Source organism: Octodon degus, unplaced genomic scaffold (genome assembly GCF_000260255.1).
Source record: "Octodon degus isolate 3935 unplaced genomic scaffold, OctDeg1.0 scaffold00131, whole genome shotgun sequence".
NCBI lineage: Eukaryota > Metazoa > Chordata > Mammalia > Rodentia > Octodontidae > Octodon > Octodon degus.
The window spans coordinates 2354024-2370652 of NW_004524707.1; the positions used below are offsets into that span (position 1 = coordinate 2354024).

General features: G+C 41.8%; 2 protein-coding genes across 7 annotated transcripts in view; both read left to right on the plus strand.

Annotated features, from left to right (window-relative positions):
* Pfkfb2 (6-phosphofructo-2-kinase/fructose-2,6-biphosphatase 2) overlaps nt 1-6104 on the plus strand; it is a 23966-nt gene extending 17862 nt beyond the window's left edge. For 4 of the 6 annotated variants that reach the window (XM_023701210.1, XM_023701209.1, XM_023701213.1 and 1 more), the window contains one exon: nt 4898-6104. In XM_023701210.1, coding sequence (XP_023556978.1) covers nt 4898-4963 — 66 coding nt within the window. In that variant the 3' untranslated portion in view covers nt 4964-6104. The remainder of the gene's footprint in view (nt 1-4897) is intronic. The other 2 variants (XR_002818070.1, XM_004641151.2) reach the window with 2 other exon arrangements.
* Nucleotides 6105-12342: 6238 nt separating this feature from the next.
* C4bpb (complement component 4 binding protein beta) overlaps nt 12343-16629 on the plus strand; it is a 6325-nt gene continuing 2038 nt past the window's right edge. The window contains exons 1-3 of the mRNA XM_004641196.2: nt 12343-12606; nt 13143-13316; nt 14792-14968. Coding sequence (XP_004641253.1) covers nt 12549-12606; nt 13143-13316; nt 14792-14968 — 409 coding nt within the window. The 5' untranslated portion in view covers nt 12343-12548. The remainder of the gene's footprint in view (nt 12607-13142; nt 13317-14791; nt 14969-16629) is intronic.

A 16629-nucleotide genomic window follows, 5' to 3' on the forward strand; every position in this document is an offset into this window, starting at 1 on the left:
TTTTTTAGTGGAACCAGAGATTGAACTCAGGCCCTTGCACTTGCTAGGGAAGCACTTATTGCACTGAGCCATCTCCCCGGCTCCTGAACATATTTTTAATATAGCATTCTCATGAGATTTTTAGGTGAGATACATGAGTTCCTAGCTATCAGCCAGTCTTTTAGAGGCACCTAGTGAAAGCAGTTAGCTATTTTCCAGGAATCTTTCGTTTTGCCATTGAAAATGTTTCATTCTGGTTCTCAGGGGCATTTCTTAGTGTCCCCTTTAGATCCTCTGAAGCATCCATGTGCTGTGCTGGGTCCGTCTGAGTCAGGCTGCACCCAGACTCCAGGTCTCTGGGCTCTGAGTCTGGACATGGGTGTGCTTAACCTGCTTCCTCATAATTCTGACGCATGCTCTAGGTGAAGAGCTCCACCCTAGGAAGCGGGCAGTAGTTTCCTGGAGAAGGCCTGGACCTTGGAGTTCTGAACTCTTGGTTTTGAAGAGTTGTCTAGAGTTAGATTTTGGAGCATATTACAAGGTTAAAGGAGGCAGCTCCCTCCAGGACAGGCTGCTGTGTTTTAAAGGCTTATTCTCAGGTTTAGTCTCATTGTTTCTCCTTCCCATTCAGGATGATGTGGAGTAAGTCACTAAATTCAGTAGGTGTCATTGGATAAAACCTGGGTACTTTAAGCAGCTACAGGATTGAAAAAGACGACTAAACTCTATCGTGTATGTGTACAAATTCCCTATGATGAATGTGATCATTATACCTAAATTGTGCTAATAAACTTAAACTTACAAAAAGCTGTAGGATAATGAAGGTGTCATCAGAGGCAGCTGATCTTGGCCTTGCAGATCCTAGATTCTTTTTTGAAATTGTGTCCAAGACACAGAGTAGCCTGTGTTCCTATTAAGCCATTGCACAATGTCTTTGGTAATTTATCTAGCTTTGGGCTGGAAGGGGGAAGGGCGAGACAGCATGCAGTGTACTTGAACATTTACAAAAGACCCATGCTCTGAGTCTGGAAGTGCTGCTTTTGCTGTGGAGTACAGATTCCATCTTGAGTGTCCTCTTGCCACGTGGCTATGAAACCAAAAGGCTAGGTGGGGGTGTCCCAGCCCACGTGTAGAACAAGATGTGGCCTGGGAGGTGCATGTAGCACCTTGCCAAGGTTGCTGGTGCAGCTTCGCTGGGATGATGGCACCTCTATCTCAAATGGACATTCAGTCTTCTCCTGGTGTGAGCTGAGAGTACTTCAGAGCTAGTGATTGAGAAAGAACTTGTATCTAGAGATGTGGGCAGTAGGCTGCATCTTTTCTTAGCAAGAAGGAACTTCCTTGACGAAGCAGCCTTGGGTTAGCCTATCACAAATGCCGCCATGAGACATAGGTCACCGTGTGCTCATTCTGGATCTGCTGGCTATTCTTTCCTATTTTCCTGTGTGCTCATTTGCTAAAGGAGCTACGGTGACCTTATCTTCTGGGAAGGAGAAATGGGAAATGAAAACGGCGAGAGTTTCAGCTTCCTCTAGTGTTTAGAACAAGAGAAGCTTAGCCAGGAGAGCATAGAGAACAACAGAGCTCTAATTCTGGGTTTTAGAGAAGGCCTACTTCCTGTCTTGATTTTATCCTTCTCTTTCCTTGTTCCTTGAATGTATTTTAGTGGTAGACACATATTACTCTGCTTGCATCTGTATCACAAGTCATAAAAGAGGATGGCCTCTGAGTATACTTTGCAGAAGCGTTAAGTTTTGTTATGGAGGAAATTGGTAAAGACTTCTGTGTAAGACTGGGAAAAGAAAATCATAATATATCCTGTTTTCTTTCATCAAAAGTGAAGGAGGAAACCTGAGAGAGATTTGAAAGACGACTTTAAAATTTATTAGAGAATCCCCTTCTATTTTTTAATTCTAATTTTCAAATTGAGATTCAGCTCTTTTTGGTATATATTTTTTTTTAATTTGGTAAAAGGATATTTTTACTTTGAGTTGGGAAATAAAATGAGAAAAATCTTAGGGGCCAGGGAGATGGCTCAGTGGAATAAGCACTTCCCTTGCAAGCACAAGGGCCTGAGTTCAATCCCTGGTTCTGAAAAAAAAAAAAAAAAGAAAAAAGAAAAATCCTGAAGAAACATGCTTTGTTTCTACAAGAAACAAATATTCACCTTATATCATTGTCTGTAATTGCTGTTGTTTCCCAAGATGTGAGAGTTGGGGATATAATTTGTTCGTGCTCTTGGACCAAATGGTTGAATGCTTTGGCAATCTTGCTTTGATCTTCAGACTTTGGCATTTGAAGAAACACACACAATTCCTTTTTAGAAATATGTCCATTCCCAGTATCAAAAAGTCCATCTATGGGTCCAAGATCTGGGTTCAGAGAAACTGGTGTGTGGGGTAGCCTGTCATCAAGGGAAACTGGCCCGTTAGGAGGGCCATGGTAGCTGGGTAAAGTAATGGTGTGCACATTCTGTTGTCCTGCCTGAGCCTGTGAGCTGTGTTGCACTGTATGCCTTTTGAGTCTTGAACATTTAAAAAAAATATTTTTATTTAAAAAAAACTTGTAATTGAGTCATGTTGCAACATCAACTAGGTCTTTGACTTTCCCTGGAGGTGACAGGCATTAGAAGTGTGTCCAGGAATTGAATTCAAACTTGTGTCCAGAGGACTTTCTCTAAGAGGGGTCTGTAAACCAATATTCTGCTATTATCTCATTGTCCCGAGTGATAGTATATGCACATTACTGTAATTCTGACTCCTGTGTCCTACAAAGAAAAGATCTAAACACTCCACCTTTTTTCTTTATGGGGAAGTTCTAGGTACAATGACTTGCATAGTAGTAGCCAGATTCTTACGTTTCTGTACAAGATGTCAGTTTTACTTCCCTTGTATGGTGTCTTGTGCACTCAGTTAAGGGAACACCTGTTCAGAGCCTGAACTCATGCCCTCCACGTGGAGTCATCCTGTGTGGTCCCCTGGTTCAGGGCAGGGCTTTGCTTTCACCATCCATTCCCCAACCTTCTGTGTCCTGCCCTCACCCTGTTGTGGAATGTAGCGTTCCAGTGGAGAGTGCTGCTGTTTTTAGTCTGCTATGTATTTGGCTTTTATTCCTAATCTAAGAAGTAAAACTGCAAAGGAAATCTTACATTCAAAAGCTGATGTTAAGAGTGGGCAAAAGTAAACCTTTATCTTTCCAGTAAACCTTCCACTGGACACCTGTGACCAATATCTACCTGCTTACGGTTTTTGTATCTGAATTGCTTATATACATTCTTTTAAATGTTGAAATCACAGGATCAACTCATTGTGATATGGTGATGGATTTTCTCTGATAGAAGCAAAGGACTGATCACAAATAGTGCCCTTTGGAAGGCACTGGAGTGGGGATGGGCCTTACTGGTGTGAATGGAAATGGCTGGGTTGGGAAGCTTGGGAACAGAAGGGTACCACAGATTTTCTCAGCATGGGTCTGTTGAAAGTAGGAGCATAAGTGTTCAGCAAATTCAGATTTTGTCAGTCCATGACACAACGGACTATTTTACTCAGATCCACTTATGTGTGTACAACTGTATTTGAAATGTGTTTGGGTGTGTGTATGTGTAGAATGGGCAAATAAAGTTGTTGAGTAACTTGAACCTACCAGAAGGCTTCTGGATTTTTTGTTTTGTACTTTGGGTTGTGTCTCCCACCCTCTCCCTACCTCTAAACTTTCCACTTGTATTTTACAGCAACTGAGACTTGGGCAGGCCAACATGTTTTCAGTGTGATTTGAGTCCGTGGTGTAGGAGTGGCTCTCTGTCACCCCCTCCTGGGCAAGATTGGAAGGACACCATGGGAAATGTCAATTCCATTAATCTTTATACTGTTGTGGCCAATACGAGAATTAAGAAAAAAATTACACTTGATTTGTATGGTACCATGACTCCAATTAGCTATGTATAACTTGTTATAAGGAGAGCTTTTCAGACCTCATAGGATTTAGTGGGCTGTCAAATACACCATGCCTGTTTCTTTCTTTTTCTTTTTTTTTTTTTTTTTTTTTTTTTTTTTTTTTTTTTTTTTTTGCGGAACCAAGGATTGAACTCAGGCCCTTGCGCTTACCAGGAAAGCGCTTATTCTACTGAGCCATCTCCCTGTCCCACCATGCCTGTTTCTAGAGAGATCATAGCCAGTGGCATAAAATGGTACTTAACCTCAGAACAGGAAATACACGTGGCCATTTTTCTCCTTTCTTGTGCCTTATTCCTTATTATCCTAACAAGGGCCAAGAACGCATTAACAATCCAGAAACTCGGGCCTTATCCCAGAACAACTGAACCCGAGCCTTCATTTTAACGGGATTACCTACCGTGTGATTCCCCAGGCAGATGTAACGTTTGAGAAACCCTGTTCTAGGGGGAAGAGTTTCTCCCAATGAGAAACTCTTAAATGTCAGCTCATGGTAAGAAGTTGATCTCCTTTGATGACTGACTTCAGAGTGGAGTGGGGTAGGTACGTCACCAGTAGGCAGCCTCCTCAGAACCCACGTGGCCCCCGACTGCAGTGTCACTTTTGGCATGGTCTTCTGGCCGACATCGCTTGCATGCTGTTTCTACCACAGCCTCCTGACCACTTCTGCTTCCTATCTTGAGTCTGTAGCTTATGGTTCAGGACTGAAAGAAGTGCCTGTCCCAACATGGTCACAAGTTTGGCTTCTCGAGGAAAGAAGCCCATGGCTGTAACATTAGAGTTTGCCTGGCTTCCCAGAGTGGAGGCGTGCGTGCAACCAACTCAGTCAGCCCATGCATGTGTGTGGCCTGGGGGTAAGTGGACTGGTGAGCAGCGGGGGTATTGGGGAGGGATTCCACTGTGCTTTCCTTTGCTTGTCTCTTGACTGTGGTATAATCCCTTTGCCTCTCTCCCTCTTTGACTTCTAGGCAGTGGACACTGTGCTGGCTGGGCATAGGCGCCCTTCCATGGCATCCCTCTCCTTGCGCTCCTGATGATATGGAGGCTGAGCCAGACCTCTCCGTGGGACAGGATGTACTGCAGAGCCTGGGATGTCAGCCTCACTGAGCCTAGATCAGGAAGTTAAGCAGGGACTGCATGTTTGGGGCCAGCAAAATGGGGCCTGGAAAAAAAATCACTGCATTTCTGCCCCTCATGTTAATGGGACTATCATGTGCCCTAATGCATTTAGCAGCCTGAATCAACTTTTATCTTCCCTTTGCTGGGTTTGGCCTAGGTTTGCGAATATTCTGTGTAGGCCTTTACCATCCTACCTGTGACTGCATCCCTATCTGGCTCTTCTTTGCTTAAAGTGCAGATACACTTCTGTGAATTTGGTTTCCAAGTGAGAAAAATGAACTCCAAGAAACTTTTTCCATGAAATAGAGCTGATCTTTGGGTCTACTGGAGTCCAAGACATGCTTTTGCTACTTTCAGCAAGAGAAAAATTGGCGGGGGAATGGAGGGATTTTGAGAAAGTCTGTCCCTGAAACCTTCTGTGATGGGTCAGCAGTGTGAGCAGCACCCTTTTCCTTTGGGAAGTTTTCTCAGTGCAGGTCCTGCAGGCCAGGATCTGACTGCAGCTCCCCTAAAAGACTCCTGACTCTAAGCTGTCTTTTGGCTACTGCGTTTTCTGCCTCCCCTAGTGAAAGAGGACTGCTAGTTATCCCAGATGTTGGGAATCAGGGCTGGAGCAAAAGGCAAGCTTCCATTTCTTGAAGAAGTAAGGATGGCTCCTTAAGCATCATGTTACAGTGGGTTTGGCTTTGTATCAGAAGCAGCCTGGTGTCCTTCAGCAGGGTCTGTCATGCAGGTGTGCTCCTTAAGAAATCTAGGGCTGCATGTGGAAAGCAGTGGTTTGTGGTGCCCACCTCTGAGTTCCTTGTCTCTTGTGATCAGCTGGTCTTAAGTCACACTGTGCAGGAGCAGGGCCTTGGTGCAGTCGGGGGCTTCTTGGCAGATAAGTCTGATCGCTGTTCCCCGGCCCAGCCCTTGTCAGATAGGAGAACTGCTCTCTGCAAATGTGATTTGAATGTTGCTACTCATGAGGAAGGATGTGGAACCCCCAAAGGAGATCATGTCTTAGAAACAAAAATCTATTTTTTTAAAGAAAGTACATTTTTAGCTTTTTTTTTTTTTTTTTTTTTTTTTTTTTTTTTTTTTTTTTTAACTCAAATGTCCACTTGCTGGGCAAAAGGCCAAGAGGCAAGAAAATAATGAAATGTAGCTTTTTGTAAATGGTTCTTTTGTGTGTGGGTGGTACAGGAGACTTACCTGAGATGCAGAGAGCTGGGCTGCAGGCAGCTCAGCACCGGCAACTGAAGCTGATTTCATACGCACAAAGCGGCCCGCGGAAAGGCTCCGCCTCCACTGCGTTGTAGCAGGTCATTTCTGTCTGGCTGCTTGGAGCAGGCTGTACTGTAATGATTTGTTCTTGGGGTGCAGATTTTCTTCTGCATCTATACTGTCCTCTAATGATCAGACAGTGTTTTTATTTATTCTATCCATATAAAGCATTTTAAAGTCCTCTTATTAGTATTTGCATGTATTTAATCAGAATGTAATATAATTTATGTCATCAGATTTTTTGTAGAAATCTAGCTGGCTTAAATAAGTCTGTCATCTATACTGTTACTTTAAGTTTCTAGGATATGGATATGTTTTCTGTAAAAAAAAAAAAATCATGTTAAGCCAGTGTGGATTTTTTTGAAAACTCTTGTTGATTTTTTATTATAAACCAAGAGATATATTTCTCTGGAGAAAAGTTCATCTCCTGGATAAATAAAATCATGCTAAAAAATGTGAGTCACATGTATTGCTTTTGTATTAAATGCAATGAAAGTTATTCTCAAGTAAAGATGCAGTTTTTAAAGCCACACACACAAGATAACAGTTGGTTTATTATGCATATGCACAATCCTAACATTGCTCCAAATATGTTTGAAACCTGAAACCCCATTACTCCGGGCTGAGAAGGATCAGTGATTTTGAGGCCATTCTGCTACATAGTGAGGTTATGGCCAGCCTGCATCACATGGAAGGACTGTCTGAAAAACTTAAAAAGATTCTCATATTATTAGTTTATATAATTTCAGCTACAGCAGTATTTTATTTGGTGCTATGATCTGCACCAAATGCCACTAGTGTTTTACAGTGGTATCAGTTGCTGCTCTAAATGTTCACTGTACTATATTTCAGTCTAGCAATGACTGAAACAGTGTCCCTGTTTTATTTTTTTAAAGCTTATTATTGGAAAAGAAATGGTTAACAGCAGGTGAGTACCCATGAATGACACTGACAGCAACCATTATTAGATAAAAGTTACATAAATGTATATGATAAAGGAACTTGGAGCTTTTTCAATGAGGTCAGTAACAAAAGATAAAATGTCTATAATGACAGTAAAACATTTCCAATTGCTTATGTATTCAAGGGTTTTTTGGCAGCATGAAAAGGATTTGTACTTCAAATTTGAAAGTGAGAGGTGGTGGAAGTAAGAATTGATTAATACATTGTGCTTTAAGAAGAATACAATGAGAGTATTGTCCAGGGTGTGATTTCTAGTCACTTTAGCAGGTGTTACCTAACTCAGCCATGGAGCCATCATTTACAAAAGCCTCAGAGCATCTGGAATCCTTCTCCTTGTTTTACAGGTAGGTAATGAAAACCCTCATTGAAGGATATTTCTCAGCACTGTTGAGATTGTTAAAACGAATGCCGAGAACAAGGGCCATAGTGAATTTGTGAGGATCCAAGAAATACATACCATACTATTTTGAAATGTAGCCAGTAAGGTAACAGAGATCCCAATTAGAAAATGACTATTCATTCTTGCTACCCTGCACCAGCAGGACCTGCAGGTCCAAGCCCAGGTGCAGTGTGGGTGAGACCCCCTTCTACCCCCGTTGGCCCCCCACACCACTCTGCAGTACCCCCCAACCCCACCCGCCCAGTGAGAATTTCTGCCACATTCTGGGGACCCCCAGATCCAGCCCTAGCCCAGGCCCAGTGAATGTGTGGGAGAGCTTCCTTTCCCCCTACTCCACCTTGTCCCCTCCAGACTCAGCTCAGGCCTGGACTACAGGCCTGCCCAGGCCTGGGGTGAAACCTTGCAGCTGCAATCCCTGCAGAGAGTGTAGGAGACAAAGCCACCCAGCTAGTCCAGGAGCAGACCGTCTTGCCAGCGAGTCACAACAGGATCACTCCCAAGGGCAGCAGCAGGAAGGAGCTGAGCACAGCAGCCAGACCCAAGCCAGGCACAGTAGGAGAAATCCAAACTTTGTAGATCTGCACCTGAATTTCAGTAAGTGCTGAGGTTATAACTTCACTAAAGCTCTACAACAAAGGTCAGAAGACAGTGCTACACAAAATCACAACGAGAAAGATGCAATCTCAGACCCCAAGCCCACCCATAACAAGAGCAGAGGACACTAGCACAGAACAAATTGGGAATCACACAGCTGAAATCAATGAATCAACAGCTTCTGAAATAAACAACTGGAGAAAGGTATAGAGGAACTCAGATTGAAAATGAAAAAAATCCCTGAATAGCATCTGCAGTAGAGAATCAAATGCAGAAACATGGAGGAAACCCAATACCCACCCAGAACGAATGCAGAGGACACTAGTTCAGCTGAAATGTATGAATTAATAGCGTTGATAGTAAATAAGCAACAGCAGAAAGTTATAGAGGACTTCAGAGCAGAATTGTTTTCTACTAACTCAGCTCAAATGTATGAATTAATAGCGTCGATAGTAAATAAGCAGCAGCAGCAGAAAGTTATAGAGGAACTTAGAGCGGAATTCTTTTCTGAAATAGAAAATGACTATTCAGAGGGTGCTTTGGCATCGTGTGGTGGGTATACGTTACCTGTATCTCCGTACCTTTAATTACTACGCTGTGTCTTGATGCCCTCCAGGGTTTTTGCCTGGGAATCACTGTGAGGCGTGTGAACTTTAGACTTCACTTGTTTGACCTGTTGGAGCTTGCTGTCTGCCCCCACACTCTTGTGGCAGTCTGGTTATCCATAGCCTGTCGCCAAGCATTATGGGTTTTAGAAATACTCTACCCCATCCTGTGTGTATGCATTTTCTTGAACTCATTTAAAAGTTTGACATGCTAAGAACACTCCCAAGAAAAAGATAGATGCGTGAATTGTGCAGATAGTTGAGGAGAGTCACAACCTGAAACCCATCCCCAGACCTTGGTAGGAAACTAAGAGCTAGGTAATAGTCCTCACATCCCCTTCACTATTGCTTTCTTTTGACATGTTAAAAATGTGTACGATCAAGTGGTATGTTTATCTGTAATTCTAAAATCCAAAATGCTCTAAAAATGTTTTCTCTTAAATCATTTGAGTGAAAACCTGCCTTGAACTATGTGAAGATATTTAGACACTATATATCTCTATTAGTGTGAATATTTTTATATTTCATGGAGACAATAGCATATACAATATCAAATGTCTACCATCCTGATATCTGAAGCCATTGAGATGAATGCTTTGTAGTCATTCCCTATAACACATGCTCTATTTCATGCCCACAGTTATGTAGGGCTAAATTAGATTTTCTTTCTCCTTTTATTTTTATATTTGGTTGTTGTAGAGTCTTACTATGCAGTGCAAACTCGTGGTGATCCTCCTGCTTTCAACCTCCTCAGCGCTGGGATTACAGGTATGCTTCACCATGCCTGGACTCTGGCCAGCTCCGCCCACCCTGGGGTTGGGACTGGTGCTGCAAGTGGTGCCAGGGATTGGACCGCAAGTCCCTGTGCTTGCCTGAGCTTGCCTAAGCAGGCGCTTTAGTCTGCTGAGCTATTTTGCTAGCCCCTTTTTCCCTTTTTAATTCTTATTGTACAAACATGGATATAAGACACTGAAGAGCATGTGTTAAGAAAAATTATTCCAAATTTGGAATTAGACAAAAAGAGATCACTGGAATAAATTTTCAGTGAATGGGTATTTTTTTTTTAGCTGGCTCTGGCTGTTAGTAATTTCATAGGGCTATGCAACTTGGATTAACTTTCTATTCACTCGGTTCTTTTATAACTTCTCAAGAATAGAGTTTAATTTGTAGTAAATGGCTGAAAATGTGAATTATTTTTATCTGAGAATAATGCTAATTATATGAGACCACAGCAAATCAAGTGAAGTTTTTCCATTTTGTTTGAATTTTGTTCTTTAACTCTTCCCCTATGAGGGTGACACACAGGCCCTCAGGCCTAACTACGCTTTTGAGTTGGTCCTCACTGCAATGTAGATTTGAATTACATGTGTAAATAAACATTGTTCTCTTATAGAGCAAGGACCTTTTTGAACCAGGGATTGAACTCAGGCCCTTGTGCTTGCCAGGCAAGCACTTATTCTACTGAGCCATCTCCCTGGCCTTTGTCTCTCGGAGAGGAAAACCAATTCTAAATACTGGTGTCCTGTAGGATGTTAACTTTGTATTTTTACAATATCATTTCAGAAGGCTTTTGATGGACTGACAATATACATTTTCATTTTTTGAACCCTGAACCAGTTCTAGCATCTTAATAGTTCCTCATAAAATCTTTGATATATTCATTTTATGTTTACATAAGTCATTATTATAACTTTGAAAACCATAAAAGTTCACATAGTTGATCAGATGGGAAAATATGAAATAAGTAATAAATGGCCAATATGGACTTCAGGGGCTTTGGGGGAGCCTCTGGGTGCCTTCATTTCTGCATTCCTTTGATTTCTTTAGCAGACAACTCTGCAGTATGAAGTACATGGAAACGGATAATTTAGAAAACTAAGGTGCAAACCCTAAAGTTTATAAGTTCTGAAGTTGTTAGTAGTTGAGTGTTAAAATTATAAAGAAGAAAAAAACCCCACTTCCTCTACCTTCCATGACCTGTGAATGAAACTAACAAAAGATAGATTAATAAAAGGAAAAATCAGTTTATTTATACAGTGTAACTCCAATACATCCAGCAGCGGGGAGGAGAGCGCCTCAGCAGCACAGGTCTGGGGGATTGTGTGCTGTTTAATGGGTAAAGCGTGAAAGAAAAGTACTGAGGGGAAAATGGTGATTTTTTTTTAAAAAAGATAAATAGATTTTCAGGAGAGCAAACAGGAGATGAGAAATTTTGTAATATTTGTTCATGTGGGTGTGAGTGGTTGTTTCTCTTATCTCCTTCGTGGCCACAAAAACGTCCCTGAAGAAGAAATTTGGGATGGCTTTAACTTGCATTCTCTCTTCTGGGAGAAGATCTGCCCTGAATTGGAATTTATGTTTGCCTTATTTCCCAGAAGTTGCTGCTATTAGCCAGATAAGGCCCCTCCAAGGCAGTTTCCCCTCACACACTTGTGAATCACAGATACCCTCAGGGTGAAATAATCTTTCTACCCAAGTGGCACAGTTGAGAGTGGCGTAGTCTGGTCTTTCTCAGAAGAAAGACATGAAGAGATCATTATAAAGTAACGATAATAGGTGGGGAAGAGAGTAATTACTTGAGACCTTATTGTGTCCTTAGATGCGTTTTGTTTATTTTTTTGTGGAACTGGGGATTGAAATCAGGCCCGTGTCCTTGCCAGGCAATCACTTATTCTACTGAGCTATCTCCCAGGCCCTGCTTTATATTTATTAAAACCTCAAATTGTCTAGTTTCATCCCAGTTTTATCATTAGAGCACTGAAAATAAACTGCTCTAATAGTTATGAACAGCATGCTATAAGAACCCACAAAGTAATCCCAAATGTTCTGACTCCTGATACCAAAGCAAACCCTTCACCTCTTTCTCCATTTATTTGGTTATCTGTGGACTCAGGCCGCCCCTGCCCGAGGAGGAACCATGGGAAACCTGGCACAGCCCTCACCCGTGCAGGCACTGCGTCTCAGCGTGTTTGGGGCTCTTGGGCTTGGCATCAGGAGCACCTCCTTGCTGTGTCTCTGGAGGGAGAGAAAGGCAAAGTTAGTTAATTTCCTGGGGTTTTAGTCTCAGCACTACCTAGAGTTTTGGATAGCTGGCATTTGGGAAAGGATGAGGAAGTGGCACTTAAGAGGTAGGTCTCAGAGTTGGGTTTTACCTGGGACTCACCAGTGATTGGCACCCTGACCTCTGTCCCTAGTGCCAGGTAGAGTTGCTAAAGGTGGATTATAAACACAAGCAAATATTGACAGAGGTCAGGTCAAGGGAAGACCACTTCATCTATGTCTGCTGGGAAAGGTTTAAACCTGCAGTTAGGAAAACGACTGACCGGGGCTCTGAATTTGCATTCCTGGAAGCTGGGAAATTTCTGAGTTTTAAAACTCTTTGCTCTCTTTAGCCATTTCTCTGTGTTTTTGCAGTCTCTGTCCACACTGATTTCTTTACTGCTATTTTTATTTCCTGTTGTAGGATTTTTGGAGTTGTTTTTTGTTTTTGTTTTGTATCTCCCCCCACCTCCCTGCCAGTTTTCTAGGGGAAGAAAACCAAAATAACCTCTCTGCTAGGAGGGATGTGGATGTGGTTGGTCTGGTTTTAAGCAGTGCTAGAAGATCTATTTGGATCCAAACTAGGTTTTTGTGCTGGGTTAATTCCAGCGTGGGTCAAGTCTTTGGTGCGAGATGTTCTGTCAGATCATGTGCTGCCTTGTCTCTGTGTGGCTGACTTCTGCCTCTGCTGGTATGTATGCTTTTCTTAAACTCAGTTTATAGGACACTCGCTGTCAGTTTGTGGATTCTGAGGCATTCTGCTTAGAAATTTAGTAACATTTATAGTTATTTTTTTTCTTTTTATTGATAAACCTTCAATTAGTTTGCCTAATGCTCCATACACACAAATGTTTTAGTATGTATTTAATGATGATCCTGTTCTCTGAAAGAGTGGTCACCAGTGACTTGCTCTTCTGGGAACAAAGCAAGCCCTGACTTCAAAGCCCTGAGAGGTGGTACATACTCTGAAATCCAGGACTGATGAGCAGGGGGTGTTTTGTGTGTACACCTTGTGCCTGAGTTTGAGTGAGATGCCTATCATCTTTTGGAAGAACCATGTAACTTTGAATATCTTTGGAAGAGGAGGGACAGGGATGTATGTGGACATGGAGGAGAATCAGAATCAGAATCAGTGACCTGGCAGAGAGACGTGTGGATGCCGGAGTCAGACAGGGGCTTCCATGTGGCACCCGGGATGCCACGAGGCTGGGGTCTTTTTCATTCCAGCACAGGACCATCCAGAAATCCCCTCTGTGAAAAACAGCATATCCATTGCAGAGAAGGAGGGAGAACAGATTCTGGGAACTTACACTTGTATCAAGAATTACCACCGCAAAGGAAAGAAATTTTTTGTTTCTGATGCCATTGAGGAGTGGAATGTCTCTCCCGCTGAGTGCCACTGTGAGTTGGGTCTTTCTGCCCCTTTCTGTCATCTCACTATATTCCTTTATATCCTCCTTCCTGGAGGCTATGTTAAAACTGTATTTTAAAAATTCTAATTTCGGGCTGGGGAGGTGGCTCAGTAGCATAAGTGTTTCCCTGGCAAGTGCAAGGGTCTGAGTTCAATCCCTGGTTCCACACACACACACACACAAAAAAAAAATCTAATTTCTAGGAATTCATTTTTAAAGCTCTGTAGAAGTGGAATTTCTCTTAGAAGGCACAAGATTAGCTCTTGATCCATATGAGTTTGGTTGAGTTAATAGAATCAATTTACTTGTATGATAGAGATTTTATTTTAGTAGAGCTGAAATCAACCTAAGGGCTGAGGTCATACTAAGCACCCACTTCACCACTGAGCTGATTTTCTATCCCATAAAGAATTTTTTTTCCATGTAGTAAGCCTGCCTTTTTTGATATAATTTATTTAAAATCATACTGCTTTAAAAATTCTTGTGTTCAATCCTGTACTCCCCGTACTTAAGGAGGCTGAGGAGCAAGATCACAAATTTGAGCTACCTTCAGCAAGTTAGCAACTTAGTGCCACCCTATCTTCACAATTTAAGCAAAAAGAAGGGATGCTGCGAATGTAGCTTAATGTGAAGGCCCTGGGTTCAATTCCCATTAAGACAAAAATCATTTTACTGAAAGAAAGCCCGAAAGTCTGAAAAAATAATCAGATTAACATATATACTCATTTCACAGATTCATTAGTTATCAGTGTGTGACATCCTGTTCCATCTGTATCTTCACTTTATTATTCTGAGATAACAACGTGAAATCATTTATTTCAACCTTCATATAACTGCTGAACTAGGAAAAGTTGTTTTTAATTTACAAGTGTGGTGTGTGGGATCAGACTTGCTCAGTATCATGAAATGTGGGATCCTCTTCAAAGACAGTGAATAATTAACCCACATCTTCTTTATTATTAATATTTAAAAAGAGCCACATTATTTCTTTGTGAACCTACACGAATATCTGCATCAGTCATAAATACGAAGAAATTCATATTTTTCTGCACTTTTCTTTTTTTCTACATCATGAAAATAAAAAATAAAAAAATGATGAATAGGAATATATTTGGCTGGGTGAAAGGAAAATCTTGCCTTAATGTAGACTCAAGAATTTCAGCAACGCATAAAATGACAGGATCATAAATATACTGTTGTCAGCATGTACTGATGTGCTTAGTCATGTTTAGTAAATTTAATTTTCAGTTCATGTGCTGCTTGTGCATGATGCAGACCGTTTCTGCCCAACTTAGAGAGATTTGGCTTTTTTCATCCTGTACTTTATTACTATGTACCTGTCTTCATTAAAAATGGCTGCTTTAAGCTCTACTTTGTATCTTCTCTCTGAAGCCTGAGCACTCTGGCTTTTGCTGTCACCATGTCAGCCGGGGCCTTTCAGCTCACTGCCCTCTTCTTCTGCAGTGGGCCACTGTCCTGACCCTGTGTTGGAGAATGGGTGGTTCAATTCTTCAGGTCCTGTGAACATAAGTGACATAATCGTGTTTACGTGTAATGACCCCTACATCCTCGAGGGCAGCAGCTGGAGCCAGTGCCTGGAGGACCACAGCTGGGCACCTCCCTTTCCCACCTGCAAAAGTAGTAAGTACTGAGCAACAAGGAGAACTCTTACAGATTCGGATTAGCAGTACTGCCCCGGACCCTCCACGGCCTGTGGCACTTTCCTCTTCTTTGTATTTGGGAGAAGCTGAGAATCCAACAGAGGGAAGAAACCTTGACTGAAAGGGTGTCCCTGGGAGCCGAGCAGCATCCAGGGACAGCTTGTTCTATGCCCCTGTGAAGCATTGCTTTGTTTCGACCGCAGATTCACGCCATCACTTTCAGTTCAAAATTAAACTCAAATCACCAGAGCCCTAGCCAAATTAGAATTCCTTGATTAACACCTGTAATTTTTTTATTTCCTCTATGAAGTTTTTGACTACAGTCTCTGACCTTCTATGGATTCTGTGTTAACTGTTTTATACAGTGGCATTCTCCTACCTTTTTTAATAACTACATATGGATGTATCATAATTTATTGTTATATATATAATTGTTGCATGGTCTCACTACACAGCTTAGACTCATAGTGATCCTCCTGCTATCAGCCTCCCAGTACTGGGATTATTAAAGGCATGCGCCACCACACCTGGACTCTGGCTGGCTGAGCCTGCCCTGGGAGCAGGGCTGGTGAGGCAAGTGGTGCTGGGGATCCAACCTCGGTCCCTGTGCTCACCTAAGCTTGCCTAAGCTTGCCTAAGCAGGAGCTTTAGTCTGCCGAGCTATCACACTGGCCCCGACCTCTCTTATATTGATGGTCATTTATTTCCATAGTTTTGCTATTTGGAACAGTGACAAAATGAATGTTTTATATATTCTCAAACCTTTATGTCTATGGCTTTTTTGGGGGGGGTTATTTTTGAGACAGGGTCTCACTGTGCAGTTCAGGCTGGTCTTCAACTCACTTTGTAGGCCAGGCTGGTCTCAAACTCATAGCAATCCTCCTTCCTCAGCCTCCTGAGTGCTGGGACTATAGGCATGTGCCACCATATGCTCTAAGCTATTTCTTTAGGTTATTATTATCATTTTAGTTGAATGTTGAAATGTAAAAGTCATCCTACTCACAAATCTATGTGCAGATTTACTGAAGGGCAAAACCAAGACTTCAATAAAAGACAATACAAGCCATGTTGCTGGAACAGGTTGAGTACTGCAGCGCTTCCTCCCAGCACTGTAAGAATGCATAAGGATGGGGAATTCCAAAGCTGTGGCCTCAAGCAGCATTTCTATCCCCCAATTTTGTTGAACATTACTAGTAATTCTGGAACCAGAAATTAAAATTAGATACAAATATTTTAGTAATCAGATTCATACACACACAAAATAAAATGTTGATTTTATCTAATATCATTCAGGATATGAAGAAATAGCTACTTACATCAGTGAGAGTAAAGTTACTATTTGGATGTACTTTGGCAGTGCTATTACAATAATAAATGGGTAGCAGTTTAATAGCATATACTACATATACTTCTATGAGACCATTCGAGGTTATGCAAAGCATGATACATAGTTCATACATACAGTCAAGTAACCAGCACATAGGTGGCTTCATTTTACATTACAGGTGTGACATAGGTTTAAAGCATTTCTAAATGTCCTCCAAGCCTTTTCTGTTTTATTCAATTTAGCAGTATCTATCCTGATTCCCAACCATGGGGTCCCTGCCTTCTATTACTTAACTGCTCAAATTTTGGAGAATT